The sequence below is a fragment of the Pseudopipra pipra genome, chromosome 14 (assembly GCF_036250125.1).
Source record: "Pseudopipra pipra isolate bDixPip1 chromosome 14, bDixPip1.hap1, whole genome shotgun sequence".
NCBI classification, from domain to species: domain Eukaryota; kingdom Metazoa; phylum Chordata; class Aves; order Passeriformes; family Pipridae; genus Pseudopipra; species Pseudopipra pipra.
This window is the reverse complement of record NC_087562.1, coordinates 18,589,504-18,607,093: the sequence shown is the minus strand read 5'-3', so window position 1 is coordinate 18,607,093 and position 17,590 is coordinate 18,589,504. Positions and strand designations below refer to the sequence as shown.

The window sequence follows — 17,590 nt, the reverse complement described above, 5'->3', positions numbered from 1 at the left end:
TTCTTAATTTTGTACTCAGTACTGGGATGCTAACTGACAGCATCACTTCGCTTTCCTTCCCATTTTAATATACACAGCATTTAAGGCCAAATCAGGCAAAATCACTCATTGACTGTTTAACTGAAAACCTCAGTAGAAGCTTTGCCAAATGAGGGTGAAAGGTTTGGGCCAGTTACCAGTTTCAGTGCTACAGAAACACTGGAAGGCCACGTACTGTTTGTCTCACACCTTAGACAAGCATGACAGAGGACACAACATTAGCAAAAGGAGGAGATGCCAGGGGGAGTTTTAGGAGCAGAGGTGGCAAAGAGGATGTGGGATGTGGAAAGGGAGGATATGCAGACTTGGGAAGGAAGATCTGAGTACAGAAGTAGAAAGGAGACTTTGAACAAATGAAAAATCCTTTTAATTCCCAGCACCCACAGTATCATCTTCAGAGGCAGCTTCTCATTTCTGTTGGTTTTCTCAGAACTTAGACTCATGTACATGTAATATTTGATGACTTAGGCAGAAATAGGTCTATTTTCAAAGCTAATCTTTGCATTACATATTGAATGCATTATAGATTCTCTTCTACTTTAATGAAAAGCCTGCATGAATGGCTTAAAAAATAGAAAGAACTTACATCATAAATTGGGCTGAGGCACTTGCCTGAGAATTAGCATGAATATGCTGCAGTAAATACTTCCCCAATCAAATAAATGGTAATAGTAGAACTATTCAAATATCTCAGTATGAGTAAAAGAGATGTAAGTGTACTCTGCACTCTGTGGCATTTTGTGCATCTTTGTAAGGGGCAATATTTCCATAGCATTTAAAGGACATATTCTGTCTTTTTATGCTGTGATGCAGTCTGACATGAGAGCAAGTCCCGATTCAGGATAGTACTGGATCAAGGATTTATGGCTTGTGTTCAAAAAAATTTTAAATGTGGTTCTCCTATGGGAGAGATATGGAACTAAGATGTACATGGAGCTCTCTGTGACTCATCAGCAAATGCATGGAAGTACATGCTGCCATATATTGTATCCTCACAAGGACCCATCTCCAAAGGATGCATCACAACAGTGCAGGGGGAAAAAAGTGGTATAATCCTGTTCTTGGGACAGTATTTTTCACTCCGGAGTACTGCTCTACATTGCTGTCCTCACCTGTGGAAGGGAATGATTGCCAAGCAGAGTGAAATAATTGGGTTAGAACTGTGATTACAGTGTAGTTCTGTTTTGCTAGTTAAGCCATTTTACCCCAAAAGATTTGAGAATTTTGGATTGGTAACAGAAAGGAACAGATAGAATGAGAACAGCAAAAAACAAAGTAAACTTAGAGCCACTCTATAATCTTTCTGTTTTCTTTCCCGAGGTTCTCTGGGCTGTACAAATGTTGCCTTGTTGGCACTCCTATAGCCAATAGCACATTTTCTGTGTTTGACAAGGGAACAAGCCTTTCCCACTTACCTGGGAGAACAGCACACTCAAAGTAAAACTATTATTTATTTATAGGACAAATGGGAAGGTACTTAGAGGAGATCAAGTATGTAGAATGAAATGCCAAGGTTTTCTTTTACATCACAGATGGAAGTGATTTGCTGTCATCCCTCGTTTGGAAGATCCTCGTCATTGTGGATGTCCTAACCCATCCATCCCCATGCAGAACACCCAGGCCTCTGTGTGCTGGGTTGTCATGGGTACCTGTGCTTATCCATGAACTCCATTCAGACACAGCCTAAACAATCACATACCTACGCCAAGAAAAATTCTCTTTTCATCAAAAGAGCTGAATTTGGGCTCATGCTCCTCTCTGTCTCCCTGCAGAAGCTTGTTTACTCAGATGCAGCAAAATGTCAGCATAGCTACAGCTTGGGAGTGGGGGTGGAGGGAAAGGATGGTTTTTCCCTAGAGGAGGGGTCTCCTGCAGTAGAACGACTGTTTTGGTCTCATGACCTTGGAGAAATGAAGGACCCTCAGGAAATTTTGGGGTTCTGTCCTGTCCCTCCACTACTCCAGTGTTTATGGTTGTGGCCAAAAGACTGACTGAGTGCCTACCCTCCAGCTGCCAGCTCCTCTCCCTCTCCTAGGAGCAGTGGAAGCAGCAGATTGGAAGTAAATCAACACAAAATAAAGGATCAAGTAAGGATTCAAGCTTCCTGTCCCCTCTTCCACCTACTCTATAGATATTTCCCAGCCTGTGGCCCATGGGTTCCCAGTTTTGATGGAAAACACAGGCTGATCTCAAAATGTGACAGTGATTCAGAGGGAGGGAGAAGAGACTGCCAGATGGCTCTGCTTTGCACCTTCTTCAGCTTGCAGGATAACACTTTGCGATTTGCCATAAATTTACCATTTTCTCCTGTCTCTGTGCCATGGAAGGAAGGTCAACTTTTGGCCTCTTGGCTCCATCTTTCCACATAAGACCAAAACGATGTGGTATCCCTCCCTCGATGGAGGGAGGATGAAGAGAGTTTGTCTCTTGTACATGTGTGTGCAAAGGAGATAAAATGGGAGTGGGGGTGCTGTGGAAGGAAGGAGAAGCAGCTCATGAAGAATATAACTAGCAGAGCTGGAAACACCCCCTCACTGCCCACAGTGAGCATCTCATTCCTCTAAGAGTCTGGCTGGAGGTGTCTTAAATCCACGAGACCAGAAGGAACTGTTTGTTCACACAATCACAGCGTAAGGAGGAATTATAGCCTGAACTGATGAACTTCCGGAGGCATTTATTTGTTACCACACAAATCCAAAGGGCACTTTCTATCCTGATTTTCTTTGCTCTCTTCCTGCCGGCGCAGCGTAAAATGGTGAAGCAATTCCACTGGGGCGTGGTGGGCCACGAATCTTCACACAGAGCAACAGTGGGATGTGCTGTGCTTTCAGATCTGTCTTTCACTGTCCTCCTTTGCCCTTCTTCTGGCCTCTCTTCAGAGCTTCCATGGAGAAAATTTTAACCATGTTTTTATTCACTTTTCACACTGTAACTAGTAGGAGTGTGATAATATCACATTACATGATTATTTTAGTAGTTGTTACCAGGGACTAAAGAGTAACAAGACTATAAATAACCATTGCATGACCTTAATACAATCCTTCTGCTTTATGAAAATGTTAATTTTCTTTTATGATAATCTGCACAAATATAGCACAGAACATATAGCAGAATGGAAGTCAGATACTTGCAGTTGGGAGGTCTAACTTTTTCAAGTTCAAGAGAGAATTCAGCACCAAAAACATGTCAATAGGAGGCTTTGGGAGCCCGTGTCACTTTTGCAGAGAAACTAAGTTTATGCATGTAATTTCCATATTCCAATTGAATTCTCAAGCAGGCTTTTAAAATTATAGTCCCAAAATCTGCAGTGATGTTTTGGCACTTCCAAGTCCCAGTCAAGTGGTGTGCATGCTCTGAGCTGCTCAGCAGGATGGTGTGGCTCTGCCATCCACACACAGAGTGAACAGCTTCCTACAGCCTGGCTCCACAGCACTTTGGGTGTGTTTCCAACACAAGTCTTGTGGAGCTGGTGGCAGCAGGAGTTCAGCCCAGGAGGTGGTCCATGCTGGTCATCAGCCCCAACACTGTCCTGCTAAAGCTGGGGAAGGATTCATGGCCCTACATACCCCCCCAACCACCCCAGTTTCTCTTGAAGGCACTCACCCTCAAACCCTACAGGTCCTTTTGTGTCCCTTATTTGTGCCTTTCCCATTGTTTTGGTACCTGGGCAGCAGTACAACACACAGCATGAAGTGTTCTGTCCCCAAGGAGGATGAACTTTTTGCATCAAGGGTTGGACTTGATGATCTTGGAGGTCTTTTCCAACCCAGTTGATTCTATGATTCTGTCCCAAACCACACAAAGAGCTGCTCTGTGGGCAGGTCTCCTTCAGCTGTCCCACTTGGGCAGGTCACACATGGTTGCAGACCAGAGGCTGGATATTGGCAGTGAAAAAAAAAAAAAAAGGCAGTGAGCTACACTTAGTATTTTGCATGTGATCTAAATGCATTTTATAATTAAGTAAAAGTGTAAATATCTGTTGGTTTTGCTCTCTGAAATCTGTGCACCTTTTCAGTACTATGTTATCTGAAATGGCTTCCTTTGGAGCAGACTCCCATAACCACTTGTCCTCTAACAGGGCATGAGTGCACAGAACCTAATACTGGCTATCATTTCTCAAACAGGCTGCTTTGTTCAGAGGCGGCCAAACTTAGGTTTAGCTATAAATTTACTGTAAATGTGCAAGCAAATTAACTTCTACTCAGAAATGTATCTAAGGCATTAGCTTGCAAACAACTGTATGTGCAGAATTTTTGTTTTCTCAAGAGAGAAATGTGTGAATGTGCAGCCGAGGAAGGAATAATTAAATCCTTTATATCTGCTCCTGTTTTAAAAGTTCTTCAATGCTACTGCAGTGGCTAGAATGACAAAGCTGCTTTTGCTACAGAACATATCTAAATGGAAATAAAGATAGCTACAAGTATAAGCACTGTGCCTCATAACTGAGCTCTGGTCAGGATAATAGATTTAATAAAAGAACGCATATTTTCTTGACAGCTCCTGTTATATTTTTGGTACCCCAACAGGAACTCCAGACCTTGAGAATAAATCCTCTCTCTATCCAAAAATGCTATTCAAATGAAAATTGTAATTTAGACACAAAGACATGATTTAAAATAATCTGTGCAGGTTGTAGCAGGAGTCTGTGCTTAATAAAACATTGATCTCGGTCTTATTTGTCACCGCTAACAGGGTTTTTCTTGCAGAGTAAGAACTGTCTCCAGAAGGTCTGGTTTAAGCAATAAAGCAGGATGAGGAGGTTCCCTGTTTTCCAGACTGAGTTTGTTTTACAGGGGAAAATTGTATTAAGCCTGCATTTAAACAGCAACTCAGCAGGAAAACAAGTATCAGTCTCAATCATCTAAGATTTTAGTTTGTTTGGGTTTTTTTGGGTTTTGGTTTGATTTTTTTGTTTTGTTCTGTTGAGTTTTCTTATTATAAGGCTTGGTGGCAAATCTGCTAGTACTAAAAATTTACAGTTTTTGTAAAAACAAGCTCTATTCCTTGGAACTCTATGTCAGAAGTGTTTTCAGGTCCTGGAGTGAATTGAGATGGTTCCTTTGAAGCAGGAGGTGTTTTGATTGTTCTTTTCATAGTTCTGAGTGCTGTGTCATGAGAATGTCACGACAGTTGTGCTTGGCACGGGGCAGAGCAGGCTGCTGTTATGAACTGGTGTTGATTAGGAAGCAGGGGATTTCTTCACCCCAAAAAGGGTTTGAACTCACATTTCCCACATTCAGGAGATTTGTCTGAGGCCTGTAAGATTAGGATAGTATTTTAAGCTGCTCTTTTCCAGTTAGCTTTCTCTCACCAGGTTCCATGTTCGTCCACATGTGAGCAAATAAATGCTCTGCTTGAATTCAAACTCCCAAAGCTTGCATGTGTGAGAGAAACTGCTCTCACTGCTACACAAACCCTTGGCCCCTGCACTGCTGTGCCACCAGTTTGCCAGGAGGATTCCCAGTTTAAGTGGAAGCTGCTGAATAGCAGGAAACCTTCCTGTTTTGCAAATGCCAAGGGTAGGGAGAGGTCTGGAAATCGCATAGCGTTTTTGTGACAAATAGATCAAGATACAATACTACTTCACCATTGCTACACATGAACAAAAGGACTTTATTTTGTATTTTAAAAAAATTCTGGTGGGTGGCATCTGTTTCTTGTTGGCCCTGAGAGCCCAATCCAACATTGCCTTCCCTTAAGCTTTCAAAGAACAGGTCTGTCACAGTAATGCCAGATACAACTAATATTGATTGTTCCAGGGCTACAAAAGGTAGTAGCAGTTGCAAATTACTTTGATCATTTCACTTCTCCCCAGCATATGCACCGCTTTTATGAAGACTTTGGAAAATCCCAAATAAATAGTTTTAATCGAAGGAACATGAGAGAGAGAGCCAACCATGGTTACGTACGTGTAGGCAAGAGCAGAAATGTTGCACCTGGTATGGGGAGGCTTGTGCATTTGTAGCACCCAGCCTGCCTGTTTGTCAATATTATGATTGCTCAGGGAAAAGCTCTGCATTTTTAAACCCTTAGTTTTGATTTTTCATAGTTTTGTCAGCAATTTCTATATGATTGGCAGAATTTTGGATATAAGAGCCTACTCCAAGCACAGAAACATTAGATCAATCATGAGATTTTACAGCTACTCCATTTGGATCCTTTTCACTTGCCACCTAATGCTGAAACGCTGGGGATTCCCGTTTTCAACTTGCCTCAAAACACGTAGCAAAAGAGTTACACAGCATTTGTATCATCTGCTCTACATTTCCTGCCAACCTGGTACACGAGTGGCCATGAGGAGCTCACACACTGTGAGACACACAGCTGAGAGTCCCTGAGGGAATGAGTCTGGGACTATTTGCCAGGCAGGGCAGACCCCCGAGGTGCCACCCCTGGGTGTGCTGTGCTGGCTGGTTGCTCGTGCTCCCTGAGCTGGCTGTACCTGGGGAGTTGTCACCTCAGCCTCAACTCCCCGTGTGGAATGGCCTTATTTAGTGTTGACTCTCCAACTGATAGTAGAGGTTTGACTGTGTGTCTGAGTATAAATCATATTACTCTTTCTCTGCTTGCTACTGGTATGGTGAAAATATTTTTTCATTTCAGTGATTGGAGCCTCTGTGACATCCAGCCAATGCCTCACACAATAAAACTGTCGCTCCTTTTATCTCTGCATTATTCCTTTAGCAATCTGATTCTCTGTTTTTCATTTCATATGTACATTGGCTGAAAACCTTAACAATATTACGCTGTAAGTTTTATCTCTTTTAAGAGGTAGATTGCTCCAGTGCCTTTCCAAATAATAGTTATTTCTTCTGCAAATCCTTTGCTTGAAGACTTAAAAGTCTCCATGTATCTACAATTACCATCTGTTAATCCAAGAGTATAGTCAATCTAACGCCTCCATGGCATTAGAAACGGTTTGGATGTTTTCTCTAATTTAATCTCATCTGCAAAATTTGAAATGTGAATTTCAGGTCCATCAATCATGTCATTTCTTTACATAATAGTACAGTGGGAAGATTGAGTTCAAAAGTTCAGGTGTTTAACTAGTTTCTAAGCTCTTTTTGGGTTACATGTTATTTATGCTTCCTGCTTAGTCCTCCTTTAAACTCTCTTAGTTATGTTTGATACTCTGAAATTCTATTCTGCTGGATTTTTTCCTCTTCTGGTATATTTTAACAATAGAGTCTCTTTTTTCCCACCCTGGTCAAAGACGAAATTAGAGTAGAAGGGTCAACCAAAGCCCTGGGTCAGCTGAAGTCTTTCAGTGAACTTCACAGAGCTTGGGACCAGTTCTTTAAAAAGGGGGATAGAATTGAGGTGGCACCTCATCACCCTCAGCAGCCAGGACTAAAGAAGGCAGGATAAAAGTGGCTATCTGCTCTCCCTCCAGTGTGGTGTGGATAGGTATGGATAGGTAGCTGTGTAGTATTTTATTAGAAGTACTTCTGGAGTGTTTGGGGCACTTGGTATTTGCATGTGCTACCATTCTGCCACCAAAATATTCACTTTCAGACCAGTGAGCCTAACAGTGTTCACTTGGAGATTTTGATAATTGGATTTTCTGTAACTATTTGACATAATAAAAGGGTTCAAATTGTCTCTCTTTTACTTTATTTTTCTAATCTGAATTTAAGTTGGTGTGGGGTTTTTTTTTTGCTTTGTTGTTGTTTTGGGTTTTTTCTGTTGGTTGGTTTTTTTCAGGCCAAATCACTGCTGCCCATACAACCTGCATGTGTTTGAGAGGAAACCTCTGTTCCCATGTTTGGATCAATACTGTCTTTCTGTGGAGTGTCACTGAGCCCCTTCCACCCACAGGTGCAGCAGCACTGTCTCACCAGGTACCTGCCTGTGGGCACCCACACGTTGCTTTCTACTTCTTCCCTGGCTTTTTAAGGAAAGACCTATTGGTCAGATTGAAGCTTGGCTGAGATCATGTAGCTCCAGCCAGGAAAATGATGATATTCATGTTCTGTTCCCTGGGAGCAGCTGGGAATGCCTGTTTGAACAGAAAATACTGTCTGTACAAAAGCTGCCTCCAGCATGGGGTTGGCTGGGAGCTATTGCTGCCATCGAATGCTCACAAGGAGATGGGAGGGTGGGAGGGAAAGGGGCACACTCCCTGCTTGGGGGTGTCTGTGCTGCCTGGTCTGAGGGAGAGGTCTGGGGAAAAGGAAGGGGGAAAAGGGGACCCCTGAGCTGATGAGGATTTGAGCCTGCATTTGATAGTGTAGAGATTAAAGGTTATGTCTCTTTACATTCCCACTGATTTTGCTGAGGTCACTGGAACCTCTCAAGGACTCAGCTGGCTGCCCAGGCACAACTAATTGCAGGATTGAACCCAGTGGATTATATTTGAAATTGTCTTTGTAATGGTTACTCCATTTTCTGAAGGTCCATCATGTTAGTAGAAATCTAGTATCTTTATGTAATCTATGCTTTGTGTGATCCTGGTTTCAGAAGACAGCTTGTTAAACTTCTATTTGCACTGTTCATCCCATCAAGGTTGCTTATCATTGTTGCACAAGAAAAGGAAACATGTCAAATGAAAAAAATCCGTTTTATAGTTGGCAAATGCGCCTGTATTTTGTCTTTGTATGATGTGTTGTCATTCATCATCTAACCTTGGGGAAATCACGGGCACTCTAACAATGTAAGAGGCCAATAAAAAAGAAAGCGATTTCAGTAAAATTGAAACTAGGGATATGTAAAAGAGAAATGCCCCTGGGTAATAAAAATTACCCATGCATAATGGCTGTGGCTGTCTCCAGCAGGCGTGCTGTGTTCAGTGTGCTGTGTACAGTGTGCTGTGTACAGTGTGCTGTGTACAGTGTGTTGTGTACAGGGTGCTGTGTTCAATGTGCTGTGTTCAGTGTGCTGTGTACAGTGTGCTGTGTACAGTGTGCTGTGTACAGTGTGCTGTGTTCAGTGTGTTGTGTACAGTGTGCTATGTTCAGTGTGCTGTGTACAGTGTGCTGTGTACAGTGTGCCATGCACAGTGTGCCGTGTACAGTGTGCTGTGTTCAATGTGCTGTTCACAGTGTGTTGTGTACGGGGTGCTGTGTTCAATGTGCTGTGTACAGTGTGCTGTGTACAGTGTGCCATGCACAGTGTGCCATGTACAGTGTGCTGTGTTCAATGTGCTGTGTACAGTGTGCCATGCACAGTGTGCTGTGTACAGTGTGCTGTGTTCAATGTGCTGTTCACAGTGTGTTGTGTACAGTGTGCTGTGTACAGTGTGCTGTGTTCAATGTGCTGTTCACAGTGTGTTGTGTACAGGGTGCTGTGTTCAATGTGCCGTGTACAGTGTGCTGTGTACAGTGTGTTGTGTACAGGGTGCTGTGTACAGTGTGTTGTGTACAGGGTGCTGTGTACAGGGTGCTGTATTCAATGTGCTGTGTACAGTGTGTTGTGTACAGGGTGCTGTGTACAGGGTGCTGTATTCAATGTGCTGTGTACAGGGTGCTGTGTACGGGTGCTGTGTACAGTGTGTTGTGTACAGGGTGCTGTGTACAGTGTGCTGTGTTCAATGTGCTGTGTACAGTGTGTTGTGTACAGTGTGCTGTGTTCAATGTGCTGTGTACAGTGTGTTGTGTACAGTGTGCTGTGTTCAATGTGCTGTGTACAGTGTGTTGTGTACAGGGTGCTGTGTACAGTGTGCTGTGTTCAATGTGCTGTTCACAGTGTGTTGTGTACAGTGTGTTGTGTACAGGGTGCTGTGTTCAATGTGCTGTGTACAGTGTGCTGTGTACGGGTGCTGTGTACAGGGTGCTGTGTACAGGGTGCTGTGTTCAATGTGCTGTGTACAGTGTGCTGTGTACGGGTGCTGTGTACAGTGTGTTGTGTACAGGGTGCTGTGTACAGGGTGCTGTGTACAGGGTGCTGTGTTCAATGTGCTGTGTACAGTGTGCTGTGTACAGTGTGCTGTGTACAGGGTGCTGTGTTCAATGTGCTGTGTACAGTGTGTTGTGTTCAATGTGCTGTGTTCAATGTGCTGTGTTCAGTGTGCTGTGTACAGGGTGCTGTGTTCAATGTGCTGTGTACAGTGTGTTGCGTACAGGGTGCTGTGTACAGTGTGCTGTGTACAGTGTGTACAGTGTGCTGTGTACAGTGTGCTGCACCAGCTCAGCTCGGGCTGTCCCTGCCCACCAGGCTCAGGTGCGCAAAGACAACGGCAGAGTCGGGAGAACACGAGGTCAGGCGCGAAGCAAAGCCAAGTGCTCGGTAAGTGCTCGCGTGCCTCCCCCGCCCCTCTGTTAGAGCTGTCTCCTTTGATCTTGCCTCTCTCATTATTACTCTCCGCTACAGAATTTGGGCTCAGTTCCAAGGTCGAGGCCTGATCCCGCTGAATGTCTCCCGTATCCTGTCCCTGCTAGTCAGCCTGTCTCATTAGAGCCTGCTGGGCTTGTGCTGTGCTGTACCAATGACATTCCTTGCTCTTTCCTGGGTGCACTGAAGACTGTGCTTCTCTCCATTTAATAGCTGGATACATTTTCTACTGATGTCCCCTTCGGACTCAGCTGGCATAACTTGAGAAGGCTTCTTAATGTAGAGCTCCTTAGTCTTCACTTTCAGTTTTGTGAGGACCCAGCCCCGATGATCTGTGCCTTAGCCATGGCCCTAAATATTCCGAATGAGAAGACACATTTTTCCAAGGAACACTCTTTTCTCAGCAAGCCCTGTTTGACAGATTGCGATCCCAGCAAGCAGTGTGACTCATGCTGGAGGTCTGAAGTTTACTGGACATTTCCATTTTATATTTTACATTTTTGTTTATTGCACTCTTAGTCTTACTGCCTCTCAAGCTAGCAAGGATCATAAATCTCAGCTTAGGGGTAGGTCAATAGGTTATTAGGTCCTTCCTCTTAGCCAGAAGTCATCACACAGGGAGCATTTGACTGCCTTGGGCTATTGCCTGTCTTGCTTGTCTGACTAGCTCCTAACGAGCAAAAGTCACATGCATAAAACAAGTCACTGTTATAAGAAATCATTACAAAGGGGTGGTTCTGCCAGCTACCACTGGGAATGTGGGAAAGGTCCCTGAACTTTGACACTTGAGTTAGAAAAGCCTTCTAGAAGCAGTAAGTCAGAGCTCTTGCAGCACATAAAGCTCCTTGCAGATAAACAAGTCCAGACACAGTCCCTCCTCCTCTTCTACTGCACATTACCCCAGTGACTCTTTATTAAAAGGAGTCTCCTTCTTTTCCATGTGACATTTTCCATTTGCAGTGACATGGAGGATTCACAGAAGGCCAGACCCTTCTCCACAGCAGCCACTGTGTTTTCTGGCTCCCTGCCCCTCTGTGTTGTCCACTATAGCAAATTTAAGCTTCTTGTCTTCATCTATGTAGCCTGTCACAGCTCCTAGTGTGAGCAACTGTGAGTTTTCTCTTTGAATCAGACTGTTGCTGAATCAAGTCCTTTGTATCTCCTTTTTCTCATTTTAAAAGGGTTTAGCTAATCCTGTTGGCACTAATATTTGAGCCAAAAAGCCGAGTAAATGAATCCATGATGAGCTCTGTGCTACTGTAGTTGAACTTCCTCCAGGACCACGCTAGGTAGTTTAAAAATAGCTGGGGTACCAGTATGCTCCAGCACAGTCATTTCTGTGCCTGGAGCAGAGACATGCCCGAAGAATCTAAATTAGTAACAACTTTGCTGATTTTATTCCAGCTGCACCAGCTGTTTGTTTATGTAGATAGCCAAACAGCAAACACCCACAGAGCTCTTCACTCTGCAAATCTTCTGCAAGTATTTCCTAAACTACTGCTGACAAATTTCTGACGAGACCTTAATCTCTATAAAATCTATTGGATGTTGTCAAAGCACCATTAGTCAGCCTGTCACTGGGCCCGCTTTGTGGTGTGGCTCAGAGATTTGTTTTCCCATTCTTGCTGCAGAAGAGTGAAACTGGGAAAACCTCACACAGCGAGGGAGAGCTGTGTGCAGCCTGGAGCTGCTGATGAGCTGGTGGACGGTACCAAAATGCCCTAAGGTGGGATTTTCAGAAAGAAGCCTGCGCCAGAAGAGGTTTCACCTTCTCTGTCGGTTATTTGTTTGGAAACAAGTGAAAATTACCCCTTGGGAAAGCAGCAATGTTGTTTCTTTTCTGCCCCTACTCCATACAAGAGGAAAGGTGTTATCAGGAAAGGGCTGCTGCACAGTTAGAACATTCAATCAGCAGGAATTAAATGCACAAGGCCAGGTCCTAAATTAGCACTGTCACGTCACATTTAATATTGGAACTGTTCTGGATTGTACCTGCCTTATACCTCCTGATATTCAGGGTAAAGCCCTAAATGTTATCACTGAGAAGGAAGCTGGGGCTGGAGGACAGCAGGCTGCCTGCTAACAGCAGCATCCCAGGGTGAAGCCTGCACTTTGCTGCTGATTGGCATCTCCTCAGTTCTGGGACTCAGTGAGAACCCACATTATTTTCTGAAGCTGAAGCCTTTATCTCTGGCCATCATATGATGTGAGCCTGGACTAGAAGAGTTATTGCTGCCAACAGTAATAGATGCAAAAAAAGTTACCACTTTTTCTGAAAATGAGAACAAAACAAAAAAAAAAAATCACCTCTCCTGCCAGCATACAAAGCAAGGACACCAGGCAACAGTTCAAACAGGGTCTCTGCATACAAACAAACAAAGATGCCTGTCAGGGCTTAAGGCAGAAAAAATGGCACAGCTGTAGCACCACATCAGTGAAATTGTATGAGCCTTTTTCTTTTCGAGGATGCAGACAGATGCCACCTGAAACATAGGATGCTTGGAAACACCACACACACACAGTTAAACCACACACATTCTTTGAGCTTCCTTTCTGAATCTCCTTAGCACAAATGACATTAATGCTGCTAGTGCTGGTGGGAACCAAGGGCAACTGTCCTCACAGTAGTTTAAACTTGTGCAGAACTGAAGGGTGGTTTAGCAACACAGTTTTTTTGAGACGGCAGGTAACCATCACCTCTACATTCATAACTGCGAGGCTAAAAACTGACAATGAGATTTGAATTTAGAGGCTGGGCAGCAGAAGATGGTGACAGTAAATATCAGTTTTGTTGCCCACTTTGACTCTCCTTGAGCCTCATTTCCACGTGTGCATCCAAGTCACTTTGTAGATACCTGTGCCCAGTGTGACTTGTGCAGGGAGGTGCCAGCACAAGGCACCTGGAGGACAGCTGCACACTGCAAATGAGGGCTGTCTCTACAATAAACTGAGTCATACTCTTATCAAATTGGTAGGTTTTGAAAAATGCCTGTAACTATGACCCGTTTAAAAAATAAGTGTTAGTCAGTTGATTCATTAAAAGGCAAAGAGATGGATAACACCCTTAGTGAATTCCCTGCTTTTGGCACAGTTCCCACTGCTTGGAGAGAGACTGTGTGTTGTCTTTTGAGGAGACAGCAGTTGTATAAAATAGCCATTTTTTACAGTTCAAAAGATAATTGAATTCCCTGATTCACAAGCTCTTGTTCTTTATCTTCTCTGTCCTCTAGGATGTTAATACACAATCCCCCTGTTCCTTCCTAAGCTCCCAGGTTTAAAGCTTGCTCATGGGAGTGGGCTTTGGACACTGGGTAGTGCAAGTGGTCTGACCAAACTGAAACAGTGCTGCAGTCCCAGGACATAAGCTGTGATTAGATAATCTGATGGCAAGTTGCTTATCACTTGGGGTTTTCTGGGGTTTAAATTGAAGGCAGGAGCCTGCTGGGTTAAATTTCCAGTCAGATGCAGAGGAGATTAGATGAGTGGTTTGTAGGAAAAGGAAGTAATTTATTTCATCATCTGCAGTTGGCACTGAGGGCCAACCCTGGGAGACACTTTGGGGCAGGAGCACTGATGACTTTTGGCCAGGAACAGCTGCACCACCGAGTTCCTGTGGTGGCAGACACGGCTCCATGGCAACCTCGCTGTCATCCCTGCACCGACTGTTGTCACACCACAGCACGACAAAGGCAGAGCTGCAGGAGCAGTGGTTCCCGGCATTAGAGGGCAGCATCACAAGAGGCATGTCTTCCTTTCCTAGCAAGGAGGGCAGGACTGTTTCAAGGAGAAAAAAGAAATGTTGCCTCTGCAAAGCCTGAAAGAACTAATTTCAGATAATTCTAATATGTCCGTGTAAGAGAAAGCAATTTCTTCATCATAAACAAAATGCAGATCTTGATAAACCAGTGGCTTAAAATTTTAATGCAAGATCTCAGAGTGGAAAATACATTCTATATAAACAATAATTAAAGAGGATTTTCTTACCAAAAAAGTGGGGAATCTGACTTTAAATCAGTGTGAAGATATGGATCATAATCTGCAAAAACCTGAAGGCATTACTCTTTTGAGAAGTTATTTACATAAGCATATTATAAGCTTGTTTGGGGATTTGTTATGCACTGGGTGGAGAGTATATTATGCAGACAGTAATGAAAGAAAAAATAAGACTTGTAAACATCTTCTATATTATAACTGCACAATATATTGCAAGGGTTGAGGTAAATTTGTGGTACCACAGGGAATTGCATGAGAAGTGATGCTTTCCCATTGTACAAATGGTCATTTGTTCATATATGCTGGCTAGAGAAATTTTCTGTAACACAGAACAGAAGCTTGACCAGCCTCTTTCCACACTTCTACTCTAGAAGATAGTGCAAAGCTCCTTTGGTTGTGCCTTTGAAAATACAGCCAGTGAGCCACTCTCTTTGTAGAAAAAGGCTGTGCATTTGGAAGTGAGAAATGCTGAGGAAATAAATCATGAGTAATGCAAAGGAATTTTGTTCCCAGATGTGGTGTCTCCTGCACCTTCAGTGATGCTGTTGGGGTGGTGGCTCCAGTGGTTCTTACTACATTCATCTCCTAAACCTCCCATTGCAAAATTTCACTACAGTACTTTGGTTAAAACTTACTTAGAAGGAACAAAAATGTCCATCCACCATTCTAACTAGTAATGGTTCTAAAAAAGGAAACACAGGATAGTGGCTTATCTCTTATACCTGGCAATTGGGCATGACTGAACTGCACATGAATATGCATATGAACAGCATATTTTTTTATGCAGTACAAGGGCACACAACCCTCAGAAAAACAAAAAGGAGCCATGGTGCTGGGCACTGTGCAAAGGACACACAGACAGACAAAAACTGTGCCTTCCTGGCCCGTGGGTTAGCAAAAAACACAATATATGAGCAAACAGACTGCAAATCATTGAGAAGTCTCCTTTTATTGAAGCAAACCAATATGTTGCAATATACAAAAATTGATTCTTTCAAGCAGCCAGAGATATTAGAGAAACATGACAGAGAACGTCACGTTGGCCACTAAATCTTAAATAAACCTGACAAACCAAACCTCCCACAAAGAAGAAGTCTTCCAAGCAGTTTTGATAGTGCTGTTTTAATACATTTTGATGAGAAAGTAGTTTCTGTGGCAGCAACTTATAAATACTGGTGGGCAGACTGATTTAAATGAAACAATTACAGTCTATATTAAGGAACCTAAAAAAATCCCAAAAAAGTCAAAAATTATAACATTTTCTGAAGATCAATCAATCTCTGGAGAAGCCCCCTTAGACTGTCTGATCCTTGATGGGCACACTTTGTATGTACTAGATTTTCTTACTCAGAAGTGAAAGTCAATGGTGAGAGTAATGAGGCAATGTAATGCTTTACCTTTCTTGTCTTTTATAATAATTTAGTTCAAGCAGGCTTTGGGAAAATCACACTTTTATTTCAAGATCCAACAGATCAATACAGCAGTATACATTTAGTGCTTCAGGGAAAATTTACTCAAAATTGTTTCATGATGAAAATGCTAAAGGCAGATGCTTTTGTTCAATCTGTTACTTTGAAGGGACCTTGTAATCTCAATTCCACATTAAAGACTTGTGGCCACTGTATCAAACAAAGGCAGCTAGGGGTCCGTGTGTAGTGATTCTATTAAAAAACCCCACAGTATTAACACATTTTAACACAGCAAACTATGTAATTACTTTGGACTAACAGCTGACCCTATAATGAATAAAATACTTTTACTCAAATACCTACAAAATCTACCTGTTGTTCTTTGCTTAGCCAGTGCTCCCCCATGCAAGTGAAGAAGGTCACAGAGCATTTCAGCCAGCAGTGTTCTACCTTCCAAAAGTTTTGAGGAATATTCAGCAGAAACACAGATCCAATCGAACTTAGAAAAACTTCTGTGCTGATAAATCAGCATTTCCCATTATTTCTGGTTTTGTGGTGCTACATATAGTATGGAAACTTTCTAGATATTTAGGAAATCAGTTGAAACTTGTAGTGAAATCATATATCCAGGAAAGGGAGGGTGACTTTAGTCACTCATTAGACCCTATTCCCCACTTCATATCATGGTATTGGCAGCTCCAGATTTCTTACCGTGGTCCCATGTTCTCAGTGTGGCTTTGGATTTTCATCTATTGGACCCTAAAACCAGGAGAACATGCCTTGACCTGTATTCACAACAGTTGTGTTATTTTTGTATAATAAAAAGAAGGTTTATTAACCTAACATTATTTCTTTTCAGCTAAGATAACAGAAGCACTCAGCACTGATGGTGCTGAACTCTTTGGATCCTGCCTGGATGGCAGTATGAACAGGTAAAATACAGAGGGCCAGTGCAGAATTCCATCCCATCACATCATATGTTGCAGTGTTGCATCTCTTTTATGTCCAAACAGCTACAGTGGGAATTCTGAAGCTGCCACAAGTGCAAAATCTGGCATTCAGCCTCAGAGAGGGTGTTCTTGATCACAGAGTGAACTCCTGCTGGGAGATAAGTGACAGTCAAACCTTAGTGTAGAGGGAACTGCTCTAAACTAGCCTCTCAGATATTAAGGTCTACCCCTGCATTATCTCAGTTGCAGAGTCAAATGCAGTGCAGAGAGAATCAGAATTATCTATGTGTGCAATAAAGCTGGTCTTGCTCCCAGTCTGGCAGCCAGTATCATTCCTGTGGCTGGCATTTTAGCTGGCTGCCAGTTCAGCCTCCTTGCAAATGAGTTTCATTTGTGCACAGTGCAGAAGTTCCATTATTTTAAATCCTGAGACACGAGAACAGGGTATTTTAGGTAATAAACAACATAAAAACTCCCCCTCCCCCAATGAATGTAGTCTTATTTTCTGCTGAGATTTAATACTCTGCAGGTAACTTCTAAATCTGGTGATTGTGTTTGGAAGGCAGGTTAAATGACCAAGGGAAAGAGGTGAGGAAATTGAAATAAACAGGACAGAGAAAACCCATTTTAGAGATCAGATACTACAATGTACACTACAGAGGACAAGTGTAAGGGTAGGCAAAGGGGAGCAGGGAAGGATGAATGCCCGAAGCCACTAATGACAGTATTTGGAAGAGTGCCTTGAAGGCTTTAGTCTTTTCTCCCTATTCGTGACAGGAGAAGGAAAAGCAAAATGAGCATCCCTGCCTCCTCCCAGTGATTCTGCTGGAGCCTAAGCAGAAGGGAGCACCACTAGGGAACTTAAAGTGGTAAAATATTTTGCTACAGTTCACATTAATTTTTTTTTTTCCAGGCTGCATAAACTGAAGG

General features: G+C 42.9%; 1 protein-coding gene across 3 annotated transcripts in view; it reads left to right on the top strand.

The window, feature by feature from the left end:
* Window positions 1-17,590, top strand: part of PEPD (peptidase D) — a 191,604-nt gene that overhangs the window by 32,883 nt on the left and 141,131 nt on the right. The window contains exons 1-2 of one of the 3 annotated variants that reach the window (XM_064671293.1): window positions 7,850-7,880; window positions 16,570-16,642. The exons of 1 other annotated variant lie outside the window; for it this stretch is intronic. In XM_064671293.1, coding sequence (XP_064527363.1) covers window positions 16,635-16,642 — 8 coding nt within the window. In that variant the 5' untranslated portion in view covers window positions 7,850-7,880; window positions 16,570-16,634. Of the gene's footprint in view, window positions 1-7,849; window positions 7,881-16,569; window positions 16,643-17,590 lie in introns of those variants that run through there. One more of the 3 variants, XM_064671286.1, reaches the window with a different exon arrangement.